At 44.2% G+C, this 24,882-nt stretch overlaps 1 protein-coding gene across 1 annotated transcript in view; it reads right to left on the reverse strand.

Annotated features, from left to right (window-relative positions):
• Positions 1-1,206: 1,206 nt before the first annotated feature.
• The window catches only part of MTUS2 (microtubule associated scaffold protein 2), a 545,233-nt gene continuing 521,557 nt past the window's right edge, over positions 1,207-24,882 (reverse strand). Inside the window, exons 12-16 of the mRNA XM_090028232.1 lie at positions 21,337-21,410; positions 18,465-18,563; positions 15,979-16,098; positions 12,337-12,434; positions 1,207-6,943 (exon numbers count right to left, since the gene is read on the reverse strand). Of these exons, the coding sequence (XP_089884358.1) occupies positions 6,727-6,943; positions 12,337-12,434; positions 15,979-16,098; positions 18,465-18,563; positions 21,337-21,410 (608 nt within the window). The 3' untranslated portion in view covers positions 1,207-6,726. The remainder of the gene's footprint in view (positions 6,944-12,336; positions 12,435-15,978; positions 16,099-18,464; positions 18,564-21,336; positions 21,411-24,882) is intronic.

Below are 24,882 nucleotides of genomic sequence, written 5' to 3' on the forward strand. Positions count from 1 at the left end.
GATGGGTGGAGTTTTTTTGCTTTCCTCACAAGTACTAGGTGTAGGCTGCAGTTGAGGCTAGGGATTCTTGGGATGTGCCATTGTTCATGCAGAAACCTGTAAAATTCAGTTTTCTGGTTGCCCCTCAGCTCAGGATCAGACAGATTTTTTGCCCTCCCCACCCTTTCCAGAACTCACTACTTGGCCAGCTCTTCATTGTGAAAGCAAAAGGCACATTCCTGACCTTGAGGACAACCTCCGCTCAATGTTGATCTCTGCTCCAAAATCTGGAGTGTTAGAGGTTCTGAGTCGGGATGGAAAAACTGTAGACATCTTGCAGCATGGACCAACACTGTTTATTTTCCTGGTCTCTTTCAGTCACTTCAGAGACATGAATGTTTTTGCCGAAATTTTCAAACTAGTTCAGCCCGAGATGGGCCATGTAGCATGGATGAAGTCCGGCAAATTGATAAAGAGCTGAACATGGAGACTGACAGTGAAGTAGTGTCAGGTAAGCTTAGGTCTAGGAGATGCAATGGCTGTTTGATTCCAGCAGGAATGCACTCGAATGTATAGGCAAATTTGGCTTTGGAAACAAGCTATTCACTAGATGCTGTGAAGTGAAAGGACATGTTTTGGAAAGCTGTTTATTATCCTAAAAAAATAGGGGCTAATCTTCACAGGTGTGCAACAGAGTAGCCCCTCACCTGCCTTAAGTGTCATTCCAACCCTCTTCCCCTACCTGATCCGCTGCTCTGCTTTCAGCTTCCTGCCTTGTGCATCCTACCCAATCTGCTACTGTGTTGCTTGTCCCTTTCTTGATCTCCCATGTGCCACACACAGAGGCTGTCCATGCCACTTGTGACGCATGCTGCAGGTTAGCAACCCCTATCCTAAATTACAGTGGTCACTATAAAACAAGAGCTGGGTCTAATTTATGCTTCCCCTACCTTACAATTTGTAAGGTAATTTGTAATTCTGAGAGAGGAAAAAAAACCATTTAATGCATCACAGTTCATTACATTTTAATCTAAATTATATGACATGAAATGCAGTCAGGGAACCTGATCACCTAGAACTGTTGCCAGGATGTAACTGTCTTTTTTTCACATTGAACCATGAGTGGTTGGTTTGGTTGGTTTTTTGTTTTTAGTATACTGCTATTGAGATGTACATTGGGAGTGTGAGAGAAAAAAACAGCAGGACACACTAGTTTGCATGCTTCCATCCCTACTTGTGTTGGAGCATGTATTTATTATCAGGAATATATCACACTCATCTGTACATCATAACTGAAATAATACAAACTTCCTGTAATTCATTAACCACATATCAAATCGGACTACAGAACTCCTACTGCATGGGAAACTTTACAGAAGGATCCACAGTGTGTCCATGGGACACGAAAGCAATCAGTGCAGACATAAAATACCTGATTTTTTGTTGTTGTTTGTTTGTTTTTTTCCTTCAAAAAAATGGTCTTCACCATTTGGGTACATAGTGATTGAACACATGAAAGTAATTTATTTCAGCATGGAATTCAGGAACTTAACTACTGATTTAATTTATGCAAACTTGCATTAGTTGCAAGATTTCAAGCCCTGCCCAACATGTCCCCTAGACAGATGAATTAAAAAAAAATTGTCCTCTTCCCCCCTCCCCTCCCTCACCCCATAACTTGTATGTAGTAAGGATGCTTACAAGCCATCTATGTTCTCAAAGAGGCACTTGGTGCACTCATTTTTTTTTTTTCTTTTAAGGAAGACATTAGGTGATGGGTGGGGGTGTAATTTGAGGGCAGCCTGAAAGGTTGAGGGAAGAGATTTTGTTTAAGCTAGCTTCAAGGATCATGCTTAGTTATACATTTTTTGGATCACAGAAAATAGTTCGTGTTTCTAAAATGGAACCTTACTTTTGCTCAGGTATTTGGGTTTTATTGCAGTATAAATAATGAGCAGTCTTACTGTCACCCCTGTCACTGCCTCAGAATTAGCCTAGGGTTGTAGAACAATAGTGAAGCCCTGTAGGCCAAGTGAGTAATTGCTCTGTTTTGATGCATGTCATCATCATCCTTCTGCTGTCTAGCAGGTTAATTGAGAGAGGCAAGTGTTGCTGTTTTTGCCTGTTTGAGCTACTGATGGCAGAGGATAGTGAAAAATATGAAACTTGCAGCCCCTGTGCTGTGAATTGGCTTGCCTGCACTACCCAACAGCAGACATTTTCACCTCCCTGCCTCTTCTCTACTGCAATGGAAACTAATGCTTGAAGCTGCTGAGTCTGTTGTTACAGTCATTTGCTGTTCAAAGAGGAGAAACTGGTACTAATCTAGCTGAATCCCCCTCGAAAGAAAGTGACCTGAGCTATGGGGCTGAAACCTTTTGCTTGAAATGCAGAGAGGGAGGCTGACTCCAGATGCCAATTTTGGGGCCTGTTTGGTTCCCCAGCTTCTTCCCCGCCACCAAAAAAGAAAACAGAAAGGAGAACCTAGTAAACTTCTGCAGGAGGGATGGTAATACAGCAATAGCCAACAGACTCTGAGGGAGTGTGCACAGATAGTGGAAGAGGAGAGAGCTCTACTTATCCTTCCATTGTTCAAGGCTTATCGTTATGAATGCCCTCGAATATATTGCATAACAGTTTTAAGCACACTGATCCTGTAAATGCAGAAAATATCTCTACTTTTTTTCCAACCCTTCCTCGGGGCTCATTTACTGTTTGTGTACCAAGGCATAAAACGGTCTTCTCTTGGCCATTGGCTCTGACAGAAAGAGGACTTCTGCTGTGATCACTTAAATCTGTCTGGCTAGAATCTAATGCCATCTGTTTGGAAAATTTATCCCTGAATTGTTACTGTTTAGGCCACATTATACATCATATCTATGTGCCTGGGCTTCCTGGCATTTACACTGACTGCAAGACTCTACATAAGCTCTTTCAGTAAATGGTAAACCTCAGGCTTGTGCTTGAATTTGCAGTGGCAGGGTGTGCTGCTCTTCTAGTGCAAAAGGCAGCCTTCTTGCACAACAATGCATCCACTGAGCACACCTGGGCTGCAGATCTGCTGCACAGTCCATTATAGCTGCTACTGAAGCCTAAATACTGGAATAGGCTTACTGGAGTCACTTACTTGCAGGTCACGGGATTTCCCCTTTTGCAATGTACAGGGAGGGACATACAGCAAATGTTTGTACATCACAGCAACTGTTACCCCTTACCCCCTGCTACAGCTCCTCCATGGCTTTATGCTGGTCCTAGGGCTTTGAGTGGGATTGTGTTTGCGTTGGTGTGTTGCACGCCAACAGCCGTTAGCTCTCCTTCTGTGGCTTGGTTTAGCTTAGAGAGAGGACTTTTACTCTAAAGAGCTAGGGAAACATCTTCTTTTCAAAATCCAGTACAACTGCATTTCAGTGACCCCCATAAGGATGGTAGGTGAAAGCTAGGACAAATTGCTCACAAACATGCAGGTGCCTAAAGTTCAGGAAGCAAGCGCTCCTAAAAGATGGTCCTTGCTACCTGCAGGATGAGGCCTGCCTTATCTGTGCACCTGACATCTGAGAGCATGCTGGGTATCCATTGACTGCAGGGGTGTCCTAGCTGGCACTTGCAAAAGCCATGCTTGAAATGGCAGTCCTATCTTTCTCACTAATGGCTTCACTCCAGCCTGCTTTCACTTTTGTAAGTGAAAGAAGGCAAGGAAAGAAGTGGCTGTCTAGACCTGCTAGTATAACAGAGGAAGGGCAAATAGGGGCAGCAGCCTTGGGTGTGGGTTGGGACAGAGGGTGGGAGCAGGAGCAAAAAAAAAAAAAACACCTGCTACAGGTGACAAGCAGGTACCTTGCTGGTGGCAGCCAGCTGTCCTGTGCCTAGGTGTGCAGCTGCCCTGTCATGCCTCTGGCTATATCAGCAAGCCAGTTTCTCTGGCTTCTTGGCAGAGCTCTATACTACTATGCAAAAAAAAACCCCTTTCTCGTGGGCTTGTACTGGCAGGTATGCTGCTGTGTGCCTTGGAAAGGCTCACTGCTGTACTGCTTCTCAAGAGCCCCCTTGACATAGCTTTGTCAGCGAACAGGTGGCCTGGAGTTAGTGGCCATCATGAACTGTGTGGAACAAAGTGGTGGCTTCAAGGATCAAGCAAAATGGGAAGGTAAAAGGGCGAGGAGGAAAAATAGCTTGGGAAGGACATCAAATGATGACATGATTGGATGGCAACCCAGGCTCCTCCCTACTAAGGATCCCCCCATGGCTGATTCTCCACTGGAAGCATCCACTGCCTCTGCACTAAGTGGACAGAAGGATGAGGACAGTGCCATAAACAGAGAACTGGTAACAAAAAAGCAAGTGGCTCAGCCAGCCCGGATCAGTCCAGGATAACATTGTAGTGAGCTGGCATAGGATCCCTTCCTTTAATACCATGGTAACAACTCTTATTGTAACATCATATGAGACTGCAACGGAACAAGAAGACAGGTATTGCAGAATATCTGTGCATGTAGCAAGTGCTGTGTGATGGAGTCCGATGGTACCATGGGCCCTTTTAATAACTATCCTACTTTCAGGGTGCACTTGCTGCAGAGCTAAAGCCTAGTAACATATTTCAGCAGTGTCAGTCACTGGAGCACGAGCAGGTGGCATGATCTAGTCTAAAGAGCTGCTCAGCTTACTCAGTATCACAGTATCATGCAAAGCTGCTAGAAAAATAAATTTCTCTACAAAAAGTTAACACCTAACTAACTTTCATATCCTGGAATGGGGTAAAGTCCTTGCAAAGACTCAAAACTGGCTGTAACAAAACTGCTGCTTAAGCATCCTGAGTATTTCATAGGAAAGCTGAACCACATGGTGTGTTCAAACACTCAGTATGGCTTAAATGCCTCCCTGCCCTGCTGAGGCTATCAGCCAGCCACCACGTTACACACATGGCAAGAACAACTTTTTTTCATATCACTCCATGACTCTGAACTGATTTCCAGCCTGGGTTTAACATGCTCATCTCCTAGACTGCACATTAGACTCTAGGAGCAGGCAGAAAAATGTGCAGGGTCTCTAACACTGATGGAAAAGAAAAACATTGCATCAGTTGCAAACCAGACATTTCCTTTATGTGTGGGGAATCCTGCTGCCATGTTCCACCACGTGTCTCATGTTCTGATCTGAACAAATCTGATGCAAGGGTTGGAACCTATTGTAAGTAACAGCAAAGAAAACAGGGTCCCTTGCTTGTGTTGCATTAGTCCATGATTTGGGACTGCAATGTTGCAAACTCCTTTTAAATCCTCCTACTGAAGTCTCTTCTAGGGTCTGTATCCCTGGGAAGCTGGCCTGCTTCAGAATAGTCTGATAGCCTATATCTAGTTTAACTGGGGCCTGCATTATAAACTGCCACGGCTGAATACAGGCCTAGCTTCCATATGCAGTGACAGGTGTCTTAGCAATAGGGAAACATGAGAATTTGCTTTAGGTTATAGTTGCATGTCTTCAGAATTCCTCCAAAGTGTCCCATGCATGTTGATAAGATGTCATAGGGTGAAATATATGGGAATCTATGGCAAGGGGCAACATGCTTGCCTCTTGTGAACCTGTGCAGCCTCAAAGATTTTTCACTAGCATTTTGCTGGATATTGAAGGACAAGCTATGCCCACCCTGTGCAAAATCCCTTGTAGTTAGAGGCAAACTGGATCTACATATTGGGAGCCTCCCCTAAGACAATTAACCCTCTCGGCCAAACATCAAGGTCCCAGAAAATATTTTTTCTCCTTCTTTCTGGAACATGTAGTAAAACAATATGGTCCTGGGCCCAACATCTTCATGGATTTGTTAGAGATCCTGATTGCTTTAGAAAAGTTTTGTTAAAGAAAAAAGCATAACTAGGATCTAAAAGACTAAAATGAAGTCACCCTAACAAATAACTTCTATGGAATCTGCTAAAACCCTGAGGGTTTCTCATCTCTAGCCTATAGCCACTCACAACATTAATGCTAATAATTAAAATTCAGTGAATGGAATGAACGATCTTATCTGGCATTGAGTACGAAGGTGATTGTTTCAAAGGCAGTACTGTTTCAGAATGTCAAAGTCGCTGGTGTTCATGTCATAGAGTGTACCACTTGGTGGTCGTTTGGAAGGCGCTTCTACTTCTGTGTAACTGTCTTCACTTTTGGGTAGAAATATTCCTGGGAGGCTAGACAGAAAAGCATTTTGTTTAGATATAAGTCTTAGGCACGAGTTAGAAAACTGCTGACCATAACGAAAATATATCAGCACTTAGTAGTCCAATAATATAAAAAAATGCAATTCAGAACATCTTTGACTACATATATATGTGTGTGTCTATATAAACATGAACACATATAAAGGTACAATACATGTATATAAACACACGCATATATTTAGCTATTCAAAAGTTGAACTTTGTAACTAACCTGAAATGCTGCAGCAAAAAGTTCATTCTGATGAATCATTAGTACGTTTTTTTTTCCTTTTTTTTCTGGCTCTAACCATGGTACAGTGTTATACATCAAACTACACTGGTTATACTATCCTAACACATCAGTGAGCCAGTACCAGGAGGTTCTATTCTGGAACTGTAATAGTACACTGTCTAGTATACAGTTATGCAGCTACAGAGCATGCTTGCAGTAACAAACCCTGGATATCTATGGTTGTTAAAAATGCTCTTAGATGATAACATTCAGCAGATTGCAAAAGGATGTCAAAGCCAGATGATCTGGAGCAGCAGCACAGCATTGTCATCTTGGCACAGTGCTGACTTTTACTGGCGTAGGAGGCCCCGATGAACAGCAATAAATAGGAGTTGGCGACGTAGGAGAGAGTTTAACATGGCTCATGGCGTCTCCTGCTTGGAGCTTCCAAAGCAGCTCTTCATTAGTCCTACTTAGCCGCTTCTTTTCCTCAGTTTCTTTCTCAACATGTTCTTGCAGATTAGCGTTTTCCTCAGATAACTGCCTGGAGAAGAGAATAATGTATTGCTTAACATTTCATACCAGCCACTCTTGGACTGTCTTTAAAGCAAGTTGTCCACAACCATCTCTTTTAAGTCACCACTTTGCATAAGGTACATACTGGCAAGGTAGTGATGCTGCTTTCATATGTGAAAGCCAAGTACATCAAGTAGCATGGCTGGTGGGATTGGGGGGTGAGGGTGGGGGTGGGGGATCCTGGGATACAGCTGATATCAACTAGTATTATTCAGATCACAATGGCTGATTCAACTCAGTGCAACCTGAAGGAAAACCCCAAGCACTTTATCTTATTACTGCAAAGGTCTACTCCATAGGTATGGCTTCAGAGCAGATAGAGCTTGTTATTAAAAAGAATATATAATTCCAAATACACTAGAACTGTGTGTTTTTTCATATAGGCAACAGACCAATAAGCACTAAACAATTTTGAGGATCTCTTTGTTTTTATACATATTTTCAAATGAATCTGAAATAAAAAATCTTTATCACAAAACAGCCACAAGAGACAATAGTTGGTAATGGGATATGGAGACTTTCTTCTTTTTTGCACCCAAGATATGATTTTGACCCAGGTTGTGATCGCTGCGCAGCTGCTGCTACCTAGTTTCACTGTGTCAACAGACAAGGCAAGCACATCAAGTTGTGTGTTCAAGTCCCATCTGAGATCAGATGGCATTTTATGCCTGTTTCTGCAATTGATGGAAAGGCCCCTGTGAAGTAGGTGATGTAATCAAGTCATTGCGAAGCAGAACATGCCTATGATTATAACCATCACTCCCTGGCATCCTCAATGGCAATCTCAGCATGTGCAACCAGAATGAAAAGTTCACAAAGACAAGGATTAAGGCCCATTGGTGGCACACTATGGGGAAGCTTTCCCTGGCACTTAGCATGCAGCAGCTTTCCTGTGGACACATGGGCTATCTTTGGATAGAGCTAGTCAGGAACATTAACCAAAACTTGTCCCAGGATCCCCCACCCGCCTGAGCCTAAAATGTCTTGCTTAGAACACTGTCAGAGGCAATGCAGGTTTCCTTGGAATCCTGGTGTAGCTGTCCTCGAGCCATTGACCCTGGTGGCTGCAGGTCCCTGCCCCAGGACATGCCACAGGCACGTCCGAATCACAGACCCCCCCCAACTACTCAGAAAAACTGACCTCCTTGTCACTCTTCTGCAGACTGCAGACCTGAAGGCCAATCTCACTGCACAGCTGCAGGACCTGGGAGCTTCAAGTTTACAGGAAATTTGGATAAAAATTTTACTTCAGTCTGATCAAACAGAGATGCTGGAAAAAATTAATAGCTGGTGAAGCAGGAACTCCAGGTTTTGGCCGGTTTGTTTTTAAGGATGATGGATGAAGTGCATCTTTCTCCCCTTGGCTCAGTGTAGTTACACCAAGGCAGAACTGATTTTGATGTTGGCAACCTCAATTTCATATAAAAATGAAAGGTTGTTACCCAGGGCTCTCTTGTACGGTGGCAGTGTATATTCTGAGGGAAAGTGGATACTGTTACTAAGAAATTCCTTCCTCCTACCTATCCTGTACTGCTACCCAGCTCTATGGTACCTGAGCTCCCTCAAAATAATGCCAACAGCAGAGGACTGGAGCCAGTCAAAGACTTGGGTGCCTGATTGACAGCTGCAGGGAATCACTGTTCAGTTGGTGCAGCACAAAGTTCAAGGAGCTGATCTTCATTCAGTTCCCTCTTATGTCTGACCTACTGCTTGTAAAATCAGACGTACCCATGCAGAAGCAGAAGAATCAGGCCCACAGAACACACTAGCCTCTTCAACATTTAATAAGGTTTACAAGATGCACAGGATGAGATGCCATGTTACTGTGTACTCGCTAGGCTGTCAGGGAATAGACTTTTTGCTGCGACATTAATAATACTGCAATTTGCTGGGGGTGGCAGGCTCTGAGGCATACACACAGCGTACAGCTAATTTAGCAAGACATCTGAACAGGCTTTTTAGTCAAGAACCCATGAATAGATTTTGCAATACAGGCATGCCTTCATGAGGCAACCTGCTGTGGCATGTAGAGAAGGAAAGGAGCCACAAAGTGCTATGTGGCTTGTTTTGATCTCATGCATTCTGGGACCAGGATATCTTTATTTATGTTGCATCATCTCATATGATATTGCTAGATACAAGGAGAAACAACCTCATGGTGTATTGGAGAATGAAGATTGATTTTTTTCTCCTAGAGAGAACACAGCCTTCACATTGGCCTATGGGCTACTGCACACTCCAGCAACCCTTCCACATGCTTGGCCATGTTATGTCAGCTCTGCTTTGTCATATGATGGGATACAAGCAAACACAAAGTGACTGCATATGAAAGATCCACATACTGTCCACACAGGCACATGCTCCAATAAGCTCTTTTCTGGCAGGACTGGCCATGGGTGCTTTGTAAAATAGATCTGTTGTTATTATGGTACGATTTAGAGATCCTAATGGAGATGGGAATTCCTTTATGTTATTAAAGTACAGTTCCTGCTGGGAAGATCCTACAATCTAATCAGATGTGACAAAGCACAGAGGTAAGGAAGAATTATATCGTATCTATTTATTTCAAAGGTGAGATTCTGAGGCCCAGGGAGATTACATCACTTACCCCAGCCAGGCTACGAACTGGTTACGGATCTGCGTCCGACTCCAGTGACCTAACTACAAAGGTTTTCTTCTACTTTGGGGGCCTACCAATCTGCTGTGGTACATTTTACCCACAGGCTCATGAATCGTTGCAAGGCTTCAGGAGGTTTGTTGCTGGTACCTGGGTGAAAGGAACATGAATTTGTGGGTCCCTTCCAGGCCCCTGAATCCAGTTCCCTGCAGTCACAGGCAGCCAGGGAACAGACGTTTAGACCATAAGAACATCCCTCTGCTCCAGCCCTTCCCTCACACTGCAGCCATAAAACAATCCTAATACCCTATGACATACTTAGGGTTGTTAGTAAACTAAAACCAAACCTTCAGAAAACTGCAGTGTGCTGCAGGAAGAGAGCCAGAGAGATGCAAGCACCACCAGTGCACTGAGGTAGCTGTGATGAGGCAGAATGCCCTAATATCTCCTCCCTGTCACCCCTGACCCATCCAGTCACCTATTTTAACACTCTCCAGTGTACCTCGATTCTCATGTTCTGTCATAGCCTTTCCCAGGCAAATATGGAATAAGAGGCTGAAAAAAATACCTGCCAGCAAAAAAAATGGCTATTCCAGCAGCTGAGTCTTTACCACCAGGGACTGACAAACCATTGCAAAGGTGGTGATGTCTCAACTGCCTACACACTGGAGTTGGACACTCCAAGGAAGTAATGAAGAAGCGGGGCTATACCTTTGGTTCAACCACCTGTGACTGTGGCACAGAGCCTCTGAGTATACAACACCTGCTGCAAGGCCCGCAGTTCAAAGGCATACGTAATAAAAGATCTTGCAAAGTACAATAATAAGATTCCCAGGCACCCTGTCTGACTGGCCCAGGAACCTACACCCTTAAAGTTCTTTAGCATGGGTTAGGCCAAGAGCCTCCACCCAGAGGTATTTGCTAGTTGCTTCATGTCCCAGCGTCACAGAGGATCAGCCTTCTTCTGAGGGCCAGCAGCAAGGATTGCTTCCAATCCCTGTGGTGGTGAAGGAACAGAGGTTGCTGTTCAATATACGTTGCTATTCAGCACTCGGGTGCTGCTCAGTTTATGTTCTTTAATCCCTCATTAAAGGAGCCTTCCACTGTCCATTGCTAATTCACCCTGCAAAGCTGAGGGTTTGCTATTCTTCCCTTGTGTATCTGATGGCTTTTCTCATTACAAGGTGGCCTAGTGCAAGGCTAAGACACATGATGTTGTGGTTTATATGTCTCAGAAAACAAAATGTCAGGTTGTCTTGTTTGGGTCCCCTTGCTGAACGAAGCAAACAGCTTCCTACATTATTTTAAAGGATTTGGTCTTTCTGTGAAGAAGAGTCCCTGCAGCTAGGACACTAGCTAGAAGAAAATTATATGGAGTCTTCTCCTGTGTACTGCACAGCCTGACAAGCTGGCTGAGGGCATTTCACCTTTCGCTCAAATGGTGCACTCTGGCAAGTTTTTTTTTTACCTACCCCAAAAGCATCAGGCATTAACCTCTTCGAGGCAAATTATTGGAGACAAGGCTCCCCTAACTGAGATATTTTTTTAGGAGAAAAAAAGCACAGCACCCATGTCCCAGCAGGGAATCCAGTGACTGTATGGGCATGTTTCAGAACTGAATGCCAATATGGTGTGTGTACATTTTTAGGAGTGCCAGAACTGTTTAAAATAAAAGCCACAACTACCTGGGAAAGGTTGTACAAGAAGAGGCTGGACAGGCATTTGCCGGGAATGGTTGCGGAACAGTATATCTTGCATCCATGCAGGGGACTGGATTAGGTGACCCTTGAGGTCCCTTCTAGTTGTAGCCCTATGATTCTGTAAACATCAGGGGTTTTCTAAAGTTAAAACCAACAGGATAGTTCAGCCATCACATTTTTAGCCTAATGGCTTCCTTCCTTCCAATACTGGATCTAACTGATGTTGCACATTAACCTGTGATACTGAAGACCACTAGGAAGAGCAACCAGAGCACCAGCACCAGTTGCTGGTTGCAGGAGGGAGGGCAGTGCAAAAATAACAGGTGCTGTGCTGCTGGCCTGGCTACTGTCACTGGTACCTTCAGTCTGGCTGCTGCTGTTGCTGCCCTGTATGCTGCTGACACCCAGGAGGCGAATCAGATGTACTAATACTTGCTCTGAAAATCTGGCAGTCATTAGATAGCTGGTGCACTGTGATCACTGCCCATCATGCTGTATCATTTCTTCTCTTTCCCCATTTTCCATCCACTGCTTCCTGTCTTACATTTAGAGTGAAATGTCACTGAGGCAGGGACCACCTTATGTTCTGTGTTTGTAGAGTGGACGGGGTTGCTGGGCCATGACTAGGGCTCCTAGATACTACACGGTTATAAAAAAAAATCCCACCCTCCCCTCACCACTTTCCCAATGATTAAGCCAATCTCAGCTACAAAGATGCTACCACAAATGCTAAGGACTTATTGTTCAAATAAGTACCAGAGCCCATCAACTTCCAACAAATAGTATGGCAATAGCGCTGGTCTCAGGGTCAATCAGGATTTTTGGTCTCAATACTGTGGTCAAGAGCATGACCATTATTTAACAGGGTTATGCAATCAGCCCTCTTTTAAGCTGAAACAGATATTCACTAACAGAAGAAAAACCATTAATAAAACAAGCAGAGGGAAATTAATATTTCAAGGGAGACAATATGCTTAGTTTGTAATGTTGTAATGTTTCCTGTTTCCTGTGAAACTCAGGGGATTTGCAAATATATGTACAAACCTTGTTACAACAGTATTCTGATCAATCCTAACTCTGAAGTCTTCATTCTGTTGTTGTAGCACCTGAATTTTCTCCTCCAGTATTAGGTTTATCTCAGCCTGCAATGAGATAATTGGCTTGTTACGTTCACCTGGTAGTAGCACTTGGTGCAGGGTGATATGGGTTTTGAGTCAAGGGAAGAGTCACTATTTTCCTTAGAGAACTAGTGGACAGTTCTCATTAGAGGTGCACAAATCACTGGCAGCAGTTCTGGTTTTAGGGTGTCGATGCTATAGGCCTAGTTTAGCAGCATCACTCCAGAGAAGTTCATGCAGTCACACTAGCACAACATTGAAGCAAGGCTGCGGTGCCATAGGCCCCATGTTCTGACTTAGCAGAGTGGTAATGCTCAACCTTCTCTTAACTGCCCCCCTCCCAACTCCTCCACGTCTCTCTTGCAGAACCTCTCTCCCCTGTGGATGGGATCACCCTCCAAAAGAGTGGAGTTGTAGAGCTCTCCTGTACACCTCGTACAATGGCCTTGGTAACACAGGGCTGAACCAGGAACATGCTGGTGGGTACGTCAAAGCCTTCCAGAAGATCCAGTTCAGCAGAACTCAAATGTTGAGTGATGGGGAACTAAAGAGTTGTTATACTGCTTATACAATGCTGCTTTTGTTTCTTCCCAGCGCTGGCAATAGCTACTGCTAATTTCCTACAGGAGCCCAGGCTGTGCTCCCTGCTTGGTGTGTAACAGGGACTGGTGATCCTTGCCATGGGGACTGTTGGCATTTAGCACAGTATGTAGATTTCATGATGCGTAGTGGAAGCATTTTGAGATGTGGGAAGAAATTTCAAAAGGGGTGACGACAGTATCCAATGTAGTGGGCAAAGCTAGATCAAGGCCTCTGCTACATGTTACATATATTACACAATTAACTGGTCAGTCATGCAATAAGTTTAGATTGGCCACACATGCAAAGTAAGACAGACCACAAGTGCAAAGTAATTATCACACTATTAACTGGCTAATCGCACAATAAATTTAGACCAGTCACACGTGCAAAGTCATAATCACACAAAAATGACTAGCCAGTTAAAAAAGAGCCAACCAGATATAAAATTAGTGCTTGAAAATGTATAGCTGGCTTCCATTCAGCTTTAATTTGAACATGTAGCAGGGCCCCATGGCTGCTGTAGTGTCTGCATGGCTGCTGAAGGTTTCCAAAGCAGAGTATGAGTGTGCACGCTGGGAGTGACTAGCCTACTCAGAGGGAGGATCACAGGCTGTGGGGCATGTACCTGACCTCTGTGCGCTTTGCCTTTCTGAATTTGCATCTAAATATTCAAACTCTTCATTTCTTGGTTTTCAGAAATGTTAATTTTACTGACATCTTGGAAGGGAACAAGATACTGCGAGCAGTCTTAACTCTACCCTAATCAGATCTGTAGTAACTGAGTTTCCTAGGTTTTTTTAAGCATAAATTGAAATGTTACTTGGAGGGTCAGTGATGATTCACACAGCTGCCTTGATCATGTTGGTTTGCATGTTGAGATGCTACTGTGGGTCAGCAAAGCTAATGGGTGCTATGTAATTCTGGCATGCAACCCAAGCTCCAAAGGACCCCAGGCCTTGAGCCCCTACCTACTACACTAACCATGCAGATAAGCTCTTCGAATGCCCAGGGCCCACCCTGCTCTGGACCAAACACCTTCCTCATTTCAGCCAGCTCCTCCCCAGATGGACATAAGGTGCACATTGACTTTGTATTTCCTGGTTTATTTTCAAATTCATACATCCTGTCTCACAAAAGAGGGAGTGGAGAAAGAAGATAGACACACAGGTCTCAAGAGGAGCAGAGCCACTTCAGATCAGAGCACATGGCTGGAAGGGGAGAATGTAGGGCTGACAGTCCTTGCTGCTTGTAATATTTCTCAACCATCCCGCCACCCATATCTGTCTACTGCCCCGCTGGCCAGCATCAGTGCAAACCTGGCCCTTGGCTGAAAGCCCTCTCCCCTCTGCTGTATTCAGGTAACACTATCTGTAAATAAAATAAAACCTTCAAAGAGGAAGATGAAAGCAGTATGACAATGTTTTTTTGAGATTTGAGCCTAGAGTCAGATTTGAACTGATGTTAGCTAGCAGGGCATAAGGCATGTCTAATGCTGTACACACACCCACAAGCCAGCCAACTTGCGCAGGCTTTTGACTACTCAGTCCATACATACAGCCCATTAGGCTCATGCTCTATCTGGGTAAACATGGAGTAGCTGAGATGGTTTTAGACACCATTAGAACCACAGTTTATCCATCCAGGGCAGAATCGGTCAACACTACGGGGAGTTGTTCTTTCAGGGAAGCGAGCATATTTCAGGACTCCAGGCTCAAATGACTTCATATTTTGTTCCTTATTTGGAATCCTAAACTTGATGAGGCACACCTTGTTTCAAGGCACACCTTGTTTCAAGGCAATCTGATGAAGCCCACAGATTTTAGCAAATGAAGGTCTGGAGTGGATGATTTTTAGGAATTTGGGGGTCAGTGGTTGCCTGCAAACACAGGGGACTGAACTTAGAAGGCCCCTTCTAGCCCTATGGTCCACTCAGGAAAGTCAACAGAAGGGAGTTCTCAACCTTCACTAGGTGACATTCTGCTACAACAGAAGCAAAATTATACTGACTAAGAACCACCTATGCCAGAGAAATATTCTTGAATATAGCCCATCAGTGCATGTTTCTGTAATCGTGGCTTAACTTCAGGAAGCAGCATGCTAGAAAGGGCACTGTGAAAAGTTAAGTCTCAGCTGTGATGTATTTTATGCTACACAGGCAGCTGTTCAGATGGAGTCTCAAATTTCCCCAAGATGGAAATGCATCTTGTTGAGTGCTGTGATGAAGCAGCAACCCCCACTGCCCCATCGTGAGACTTCCAGTTACCACATTATAAACCTACAGTGGTTTCAAGTTAAGCCTCCCAAAATTAACCTATTTTACAGTGGAAAAGTAATTTGTGATTAGGTAAAGAGTTTTTACCTGGGGACACCAAGAAACAGATGGAGAGAAAACAGAGTGGGAATATGAAGCTGTGTTATCTCTGCAATAGGGTGCTCTAAGTCAGTTTTATCAGCATTATTCTGTCATGAGATGTCTTGTTGAACCTTGCTACTGGTTTTGCCTTAACATGGACCACTGAATTAACAAGCAATGTGATGCAGATTTATCCTCTTCCTTCTACCTGCATTGCTCCTGCTCTGTGAGTTACCCTTACTCTTGGGTTTTGGGTAGGTAACAGTGACAAAATGAAGTCAGAGGCATGCTGGTATCATAGTGCTCTGCCTCCTCACTGCCTTCTCCCCTACCACCTGTTTCCAACCTCCTCTACAGGCAAAGAGTTTTTCACTTTGAAATCTGGAGACATGAGAATGGGGAGTTGTGGGAAGGGACTGGGGGATATGGTAGGCTGCTGAGGAACCGGGATAAAAAAAACTCCCCTCTTCCTTTTCTGAGAAAACCAGACACATTACAGTAAGTGGAGACACTGTTTGGGCCTCCATGACCCCTCCGTTATGTTTTTCTATTCACAGTCTCTTTTTCTCTTGCCCCCATTTTAATTTAGCTCTGATCTACCTATCTCCCCCAAGGGAGAAAAAGAAAACTGACCAGCCTTTCTAGCTCCATGATCCTCTTTTCTTGTTGATGTATTAGCTGGTTCTTCATTTCCAAAACTTGTTTCAGGCTATTCATGTCTTCCTCTAAGTGCTGATATGGAGCTAGTGCAACCTAGGAAGGAAAAGACAACAGTGAATTTAAGTCTGCCCTTCGTAATCATGCATTCAGTCTCAGGAAGATCAATGGGACTTAGATTCTCACATGATTAGGGTTTTCTCTGAAAAATTTTTCCCCAGTGGCGGTATTAACATTTATTTAAAAATTCTGTCCAGTTCTACATGAGAGACAAGGCTAGATAATGATCTTTATTAAACCCAGGGTCTGTAGAGCCTACTAATAACAGGCCTGATCCAGATCATCCTCTTTAGAGAAGTGGTCTCTCTCTGCTGCATTTCCAATGAAATACTGGCAAAACAAACATTTCCTATAATGCTGCTAGAGCAGGGGCGGGAAATTATTTCAGCTGGAGGACTGCTTCACGATTTTTGGTGAGCTATAAGTGCCTTATGGGTAGCTCCTCCCCTAGTCACCATACTGGGACCAGAAGTCCTGCCCTCTAACTCCTGACCTTTGCCACCAGAAGTCCCTCCCCTTCCCACTGGAAGTACTCCTTTTGGGAAGGGAGGACCAGGAGAAAAATAAATCACACTCTAAAAGTCAAACACCTACTATAACATATTTTAATTTTATTACAAAAAATACTTGTCATGGTTTATGTTTGTGTGTGTATATAAAGGGGCTTGCATAATAATTAGAAAAAAATCTTACTTTTGCATATTGTGTGTGGGAGGTGTGGGTATGTGTATGGTGGGGTGTGGGGTGTGTGTGTATGGTGAGGTGTGGGGATATGTGTGTGTGTATGGTAGGGTATGGGGGTACATGTATGGTGGGGTGTAAGGGTGTATGGATGCTAGAGTGTGGGAGGGGTGTGTATGTGGGGTTTGTGAGGGGGTGTGGCTGTGTTTGGGGGCATAGGGTATGTTGTGGGGTCAAGGTGTGGGTATGTGAGGTTTGTGGGGTGTGAGGGAGGGTGGGGGGTGTGGGGATCCCCTTTCACACTCCCCCACATGGCATGCAGCCCCCACTGCCCCAGCACTGGCACCGGTGCCTGGCAGCGCGTGGCTCCAACCAGTGCTGAGTGTGGGGGTGAGGACTGCAGCCTGCCCTTTCTGCCTCTATCATGAGGGCTCCACGTGGCGTGGTGTGCATGCAGCTCCTGCACTTGCGTGGCACTGGGGGAAGCCCCATGCTGGAGCTGGCTGCTTTCCCCACTCCATGCTGCACAGGTCCCAGGACTCCATGGGGAAGTAGAGGGTAGGGCTCCCCTAATCTTTCAGCAGAGTCCTGGGACCTACACAGCATGGGTTGGGGAAAGAAACCAGTTCCAGCACAGGGCTGGATAGGGGCAGGCTGCACTCCTCACCCCCAAGTGCAGTGCTGGCCAGAGCCACGTGCTACCAGGCACCAATGCCTACACGGGGCACAAGCACCCCGAGCACCTCTGCCTACTTCTGCTCCTGGCAGCAGGAGCTGTATGCCATCTATGGAAGTGCATGGGGGTCCCCACACCCTCCTCCACCCTCCCTCACACGCATACCCCACCCACTGAGCTCCATGCTCCTGCCAGCCCCTGGGTGCAGGCTCCATGCTGCTGCCAGCCCCAGCCCCATGCTCCCTGCCCCACCAAGCTGCAGCTCTCCCTGCCCCCACTGCTTCCCTACCTGGTGCCTGGAGTGAGTGGGATTCCAGGGAAGCCAAGCAGGTCCCTGGTGGCTGCAACAGCAACAGCAGCAGCCCTGCCTGGAAGTTGCTGCTGGCTGGGCCAGGCCCTTCTGCCCATGAGGGTGGGAGCAAGGTGCAATAGGGTATATTGGGGTGGGGAGTGTATACCTCGGTGCCTTGCTCCCACCCTCATGGGTGGAAGGGCTGAGCAGCGTACAGTTTGTTGGTGGGTGCCTGTGGGCTGGATGAAAGCGCCTGGTGGGCCACATCCAGCCCACAGGCTATATTTTGCCCACCCCTATTCTCTTGCTTGTCAGGCCATTACATGAAAGTTCAGAGAACAGAAAGGACAGAAGAACACAGGAGGGTGAGATATTACATTGAAAGGAGTGATGGAAGAAAAGAAACACTACAGGAGGGAAGAGAAAAAAACTGGAGTTTGAGAAGGAGAGAGAGATAGAGAGAGAGAGAGAAAGAACAGCTTCAGGAGACTGGATACAAGTGAGGAAAAGAAAAAATGCAGCAGACCCAGAAATTAAGAGCTTATTACTGAATAATGCTGAGCAAGAGTGAGAGAGAGAAGACAGAGGTCTTTGTATCAAGATCTACGCTTCAGCTCAGGGTTCCAGACGCTGTCTGGGTCACTCCAATCTCTAGGAGCACCTGAGCTCAGACTTCCTTTGCTAATTACTAATCAGTACAAATCAGGTGCCTGTCCTGCTGGTTTTCTGAGCTACATTTCAGAAGTCAGCTACCTCTAATTGCTCTTCAGTATTTTTCTTTAATGCCTCTTCAAATCGCTTTGCTTTGTCCCGTAGAGATTGGTTCTGGAATGTCAGGGTGTCCACCTGGTCCTGGAGTTAATGACAAGTGAAAACAAACCTATTGGTCTGCAATGATACTTTCATACAAACAGGGTTCAAATTACACTTTGACTCCTCGCGGGGGGGGGTGGGGGGGGGTCTGCGACAGTGGCAGCTGGAAAAAATTTTTGAACCTTGCATACAAATCAATTTCCACTGCCAAAGCACACAGGGAAATGACCACAAGGCCTAAGATGTTGCTGCCTGGGGATGTTTTCAGATTAATTCACTCAAACACTCAGTGAAGACTTTAATAACCTAAACTAAGAGAATCAGCATTTTAGCTAGGGATCCTCTCACTAGCCGCATCTTTAGCTTAAGGTGGACACTGACTGTAGCTTCTTAAATTCTGTCCTGCTAAACCATCCCAGCTTTTATGGCTGGCTGAGACCAAATATGCCTACTTTGAAGAGCATGTCTTTACATGATACTTGTGAAAGTGGTTATTTGTTAAAGGCGGGGGCAGCCCTTGGGGGTACAATGGTATGGCTGCACCCCTCTGACTATGTAGTGCAAATGCAGAGAGTTCACCGTTGCTGAGAACTCTGGTCTCAGTCACTGGTCTCTGCTGTCAGTAACACCACCTATGCCAGTGGACTCAGTGCCCTTCCTCCCTCTTTTTAAAATCACAGATCTGCTCCTAGTAGGTTACTGCTTCTCAGTTTCATAATAGGGAGGAAATAGTATTCAGTCTCTGCAACTGTCCTAAGCTCTAGGGTAGCTAAAACAGCTAAGTGGCAAAAGTGTTCACGGTGTTGACTTCAAATTGTCATCCCTCTGCCTCAGCAATAATTCTCCTGAGATGAATGAAGACAGTTCACAGCACTCTACAACTGCAACACTAAAGCTCTAGGAAATGGGCTTTGTACAAAGCTTCTAAAGAGAGTAAGGGGGAAATGTTTTGATTTGAAGTGGCTGCACAACCATTGCCTATCACTGTTAGCAGGACCTGGGCTGACTGTACCATCTACTTCTACACAGGGATGGGGCAGAAGTTTAGAGCTTCCAGGTAAAAAAAAATATTTGTCCCTTCTCCCCTTATCATATGACACCATTTAACTGAGCAGCTAAAATCACAATTGTGTCCTGTTTGCCTCATCATTGGTAAGGGAGATTCTGCAGTCAGAACGTAGGTATCTGTTTTGATGATAATGCATGAATAGTATAGGGTACAGCTCACTTTCTTAATGTCATTGGTTCTGTAGTGCTGAAGCAGAATAGCAGGGTACAAAATAACTCATTTTCCAGCAATGGAGAAACTGACTTCAGATGAACATGGCTAACTACCTCTTAGTGATGGAGCCTGAGGGATAATCAATGTACTCACCCTGGTGAATGTCTGATACTGAAACACGCGAGTACCATTCATCCTAATGCTGCAGTTAGTTTCTTCAGTTACTTTTCATAGAATAAGGGAATTTAAATGCTAAACTCAATGAATCTGACTTTCAGCACTGATGTAAGTGGGTTGTTTAATAATAGCTGTAGCTTAACATGAGCACAAAGGTCCAGCTGGTATTCTGTGGGCTCTGTTGTAGGACAGCAAGGGAGACTTTTTTTCTAAGTAAGCAAAATACAGGAACACATACTTTGAGGCGCAAAGTGCCCTTTGTGATTGCTTACAGTAGCTGTTTATGGCAAGAATATTAGTATCCTTTATACAACACCAGCAAAAGCTACAGTTGCTGTGGAGACCAATATTTTGGATTTCCTCTCTTTTATGTGTGTAAATTCTCAGCCATAACTGTCATAATTCAGTTTATTGCACTGAATAACAGAACCACTGACATGACTTTCAATTCCATCATTGCATAAACAATGGTGCTGCAATCACTGTGTGGAGCAGCACGTGCTGTTTATTTACTTCTTTTCTGAAAAAGCAGAAGTAATTTCTGAACAGTAAAGCAAGCAGAGTTGATGCCATTTAAAATGGTACTTTTACTTGTTTATACAAGACCTAGAAATTTATCAGACATTACAGAGGACCCCATTCAGTGGATTTCCACCTCAGTCTAGAAAATGGGAAGAGCTGTATTTAATTTCAAATTCATAAGTTTAGCTGGTTTTATGAAGACAAAATGTATAAGGTAAATAGAGACATGCAATAAAAGTGACAAAGTTACGTTATGGACCCAAAAGGAGATGGTTGTTGAGGAAACTGTTTCTGAAGTTGATAGATAAAAGCTTAAGAGCTGTTGTGAAAAGAGCCCTGCTGACTTGCTAAGGAGGGAAGGGAAAGGCTAGAGAGTGCTTACTTCTACTGCAATGGAATTTGATAGGCCTGAAGAAGCTAAAACCTTTCTCCACCTGCATTTTACTGTTACTAATGGTTTTTTCCTGCTTTTCCTTCATGTACATTTAGAGTTTTTCTACTTCAGCTGGGGGAAGAAAGAAGCTAAAAAGGCATTTTGTAGGCAACACAACTTAGAACGAGCAGCATGAGTCAATTAAAGCAGAAGAGTTACTGAGAAATAATCATACAGTGATTATGCAAATCCCTCAGTGGGTAACAATGGCCATCCATCAGTCAGCATTCAGGGATCCATGTATTAGAGTTACTGAGAAATTACTGCATGGGGATGATGTAAGCTAGGCACCCAAAACCAATCAGTGTGCTGGGAGTTGCATTACTGATAAAACACTGCTGCTAAAGGTCAGTAGTACCCAGCACCCAGGCACTTAGAGAATTCCATGTTACTGTTGTATGAGCAGGGGAAACAGTTTTGTGACATAATTAGGGTCTAGAAATAATGAAAGCATTAACCTGGAGTGATAGCCGCAGTTTTTCAAAATTCTCTTCTAGTTCTTTCTTTTCCAGTTCATGGGCAGACATCAGTTCTAGGGAAAATGCATAAATATCACATTGCCAAATGAGTCCAACAAACTGTATAAATTAAGGGCAGAGTGCTTATAGGACATTTATTTTCCATATCAAGAACTTAACTCTATTAGGAAAGCAAGTCAAGCGGAAGGAACAGTGGGAAGGAACAGTGACTAGGAGCGGAGCAATAACTCACTGTGGAGTTCTGAGCAAATTCCCAGCATTTCCAAAAGCATGCACAGATTTTAGGTGCCTCAATTTAGAGTGTCAAATATGGACCTTATTTCAGAGGTGCTGAGAAACTACAGCTCCCCTGGCATTACACTCAGTATCTCTGAACAAGGACCTTGTCTTTAAAACTCAGGTCCCTCCCAACAATCAAGGCTTTTCAAATTAATCTGTACTTTTGTCAATCTGGCCTTAGTCTCCAATTCCCCTGCTGCAAAAATGTGCATCAGAATAACTACTTGGAGTTTTGTACAGGAATATTAAGTGGATGAGCATGCTGCACTTACTTTAAACATACAAAGTACTATATTAATATCCTATAATGAAAATTTTTATTATTAGAATGTCAACCCCTAGCAAACTGTGATTTAATAACCAGAAGTTTAGTAACTAAAGCGCATTAAAGTTTAATAATGAAACAAGTGGTATCAAACAGGGATGAAATTTTAAACTCTTTGGGGCAGGGAACATACGTTTTTTTCTGTGTATACACTGAACCTTGCACAATGGAGTCTTGGTGCTTGACTAGAGTTCCTAAGTATTACAGTAATGCAGACAATAAATAATACTAACAATAAATAAATGGAGCTCTTTGCAACTAGCCCAATTCAGTTAACACTTGGTGTGGGTTACAATTCCATTGCTGCAACACTATTTTCATCCACTAGAGGGCATTTCATACCTGTACAAGGAGCAAGCTGCACAAATGTACTGACAGCAAATGCCTGGCTAGGAACATGCAAAATCAAAATAAATGAATGCTTAAAAATATCCTCAGGCAGGTATATTTTTTTTCAAAAGGAATAATAATTAAAAAAATATCAAACCATTTTCTGCCTTTAAGGCAAGGAGACATGCTTAATAATTCAGCAACTACTGAGTAAATGGCTCAGAGTTATGTTTCTCAAAGATACAGTGCAGTTGTAAACAATTTTACTTAATTTAGGATTGTAATGGAAAAACCTTCTGTAGTGCCTATTTTCCAAAGGAACTCAGGTTCCAGATTTTAAAAGCATATAGGGCTGCTCTGCTCAGTGTTGCCAGACCTACTGACCTAGATGGCTGAGTCCCATGCTCAGAAGAGACTTAGGCACTGAGGAAATACACGTTCATTGTGGTCTAGGCTCCCTAGTGTCTCCAGGCTAGATTTGCAAAGAGGTAAAGGCATTAAACTGCTACTTCAGGGGCATGTCTACATGAGACATTTACTGCGGAGCTGCCTAATCAGTTCTGCAGTAAAGTCTCTGCATCTACACATGTGGCCCTATTAAGTTGCAGTAAACTGATAAACGCCACCATAGGCTAGTACTTGTAAGACTGCACTGGAGCACCCTCATGCCCCAGCCAGCACCTCCACAGCATACTGAACTGGGTCAGAAAGGCCCCAGCCTGGCAGGCTGACCCCCACACTCCCTGCCAGCAGGGGTTGCTCCAATTCAGCTCAATGTGCTGCAGTTCCAGGGACATGTGTAAATGGAGCACCCGGGAGCAATAAATTCTGACATGATATACGCTGGAGTTTATTGCTTCTTATTAATTGCACATGTAGATGCACCCCAGGTATTTATGTTCAGCATTTTAGCAGTGCCGAACACCTAAAAACTTGTACCCAGCATCTGCTTGTGGCTGTAGACAAATGTGTTTCCATCACTAGTGAACAGCAATATTTTTGCTCCTAAACATGAGCACTATCATCCAGGTCTGCATAGTGTTGACCTCCTGGGGTGCCAAGGAACAAACTAAGCATTCCTCTGCCTGTCTGGCAGATGTATTTCAAGAATAGCTACTGGATCAGGCCTCACAGAAAACACAGTGAGGAAGACATGATCTCTGTCCAGTAGCTAGGCTAGAGCATCTACCTGGGATGGAGGATATCCAGTTTCAAGCCTTTCTCTGCCTGATTAGGAGAAAGCACGTGGACCCAGATAACCCAAAAGTACCAGGGCTAAATAATTTGGCTTTTAGGCACTATAATAACACAAATAAATAATAATAATAAAATAACAAGACTGAGGTTCAGCACTATAGTGCATAACTTTTAGTTGTCCTTCCAGCTACTGGAATTGCTGACTCCAACTTAGAGACTCAAGTACTCTGTACAAGGCATAGGGAAGAGCGGGGCTTCTAAAGATACATGTGAAAAGCACAATCCAGTGCCACGCAGAGACATCTGAGTTAGTCCTGAACCAGCTCTGCCTGGGTTACCAGAGCCAGGCTGCTGCTTCTGGTACAAAGCTAGCTTGTTTAGAGCTAGCTCAGGTATACCTACCACACAACACCAGGGTACTGTACATTATGTTCTAAACATGGGATTTGCAGAAGACACACACTGAGCAGGACAAGAGAAAATAAGGAGATGTTGTAATTTGAAGCCTTTCCACTTAAAAGGGAGGGGCATGCCTACCTCCTTTCAGAGTTCACAGCCAGGAACCCCATTTGTGAGTGAGGCACCTAAAGCAGGTCAGCCCATTCTGACAATCAGGAAGAAAGACTCCCCTACCATCTGAACCAGTATCTCAGTGGTTAAGTACTCTCCTATTCCTCCACTACCTGAGGGGACTTGAATCTACATGTCTTACCTCCTCATAGTGTCCACAAAGCTATAAAATAACCTGGGGTGGGGCTTTCTCAGGTTGTCTTGTAAAAATAGTACTGTTTTATATAAAATAATTAAATATTCCTTGGATCAAGGACCAGAATCCATGTCTCCACCTCCCAACCCCTGGATGAATGCGCTAAGCACCTGGCTGGAGAAGCATACTCAGCCTCTTGCTTTCTGGTTCAGTAAATATACAATGCACTTGGCATCCTGCAAGGTCTGGCTCCACACTATACTGACATGCATATTTTAATGCTCCAACCCTCGCTGCCATAAAAGCAATTGTCCTTTCATTATTCAGGGATCAAAACATTGTGCAAGTGCTATACTCGTCAGTCTGTTATGTAGTGCATCAATCTGTAGAAAACCCCTGCTGTTGAACAGTAACATTTGGGTCACTGACTTAGTCTCACTGTCCCTCTTATATATAATAGAAGAAAAGAACACAATTATTTTTAGAAAATGAAAGGAGGGGAAACAGCAACTAAGCAGGACTTTGGGTCTGTCCAAAGCCACTCTGTGGTGACAATGCATGTACACGTGTCATGCATCTCTATGGGGTCATTGGCTGATTAGACAGCAGCTGTTCAAGGTAGCTTGTTCCTACCTCAATAGCTCTTATTAGGGTAAAGTTAACTCTGCCCAGTGTATCACCAAATCTC

Source organism: Crocodylus siamensis, chromosome 1 (genome assembly GCF_052110815.1).
Source record: "Crocodylus siamensis isolate JL-2025a chromosome 1, ASM5211081v1, whole genome shotgun sequence".
NCBI classification, from domain to species: Eukaryota; Metazoa; Chordata; order Crocodylia; family Crocodylidae; genus Crocodylus; species Crocodylus siamensis.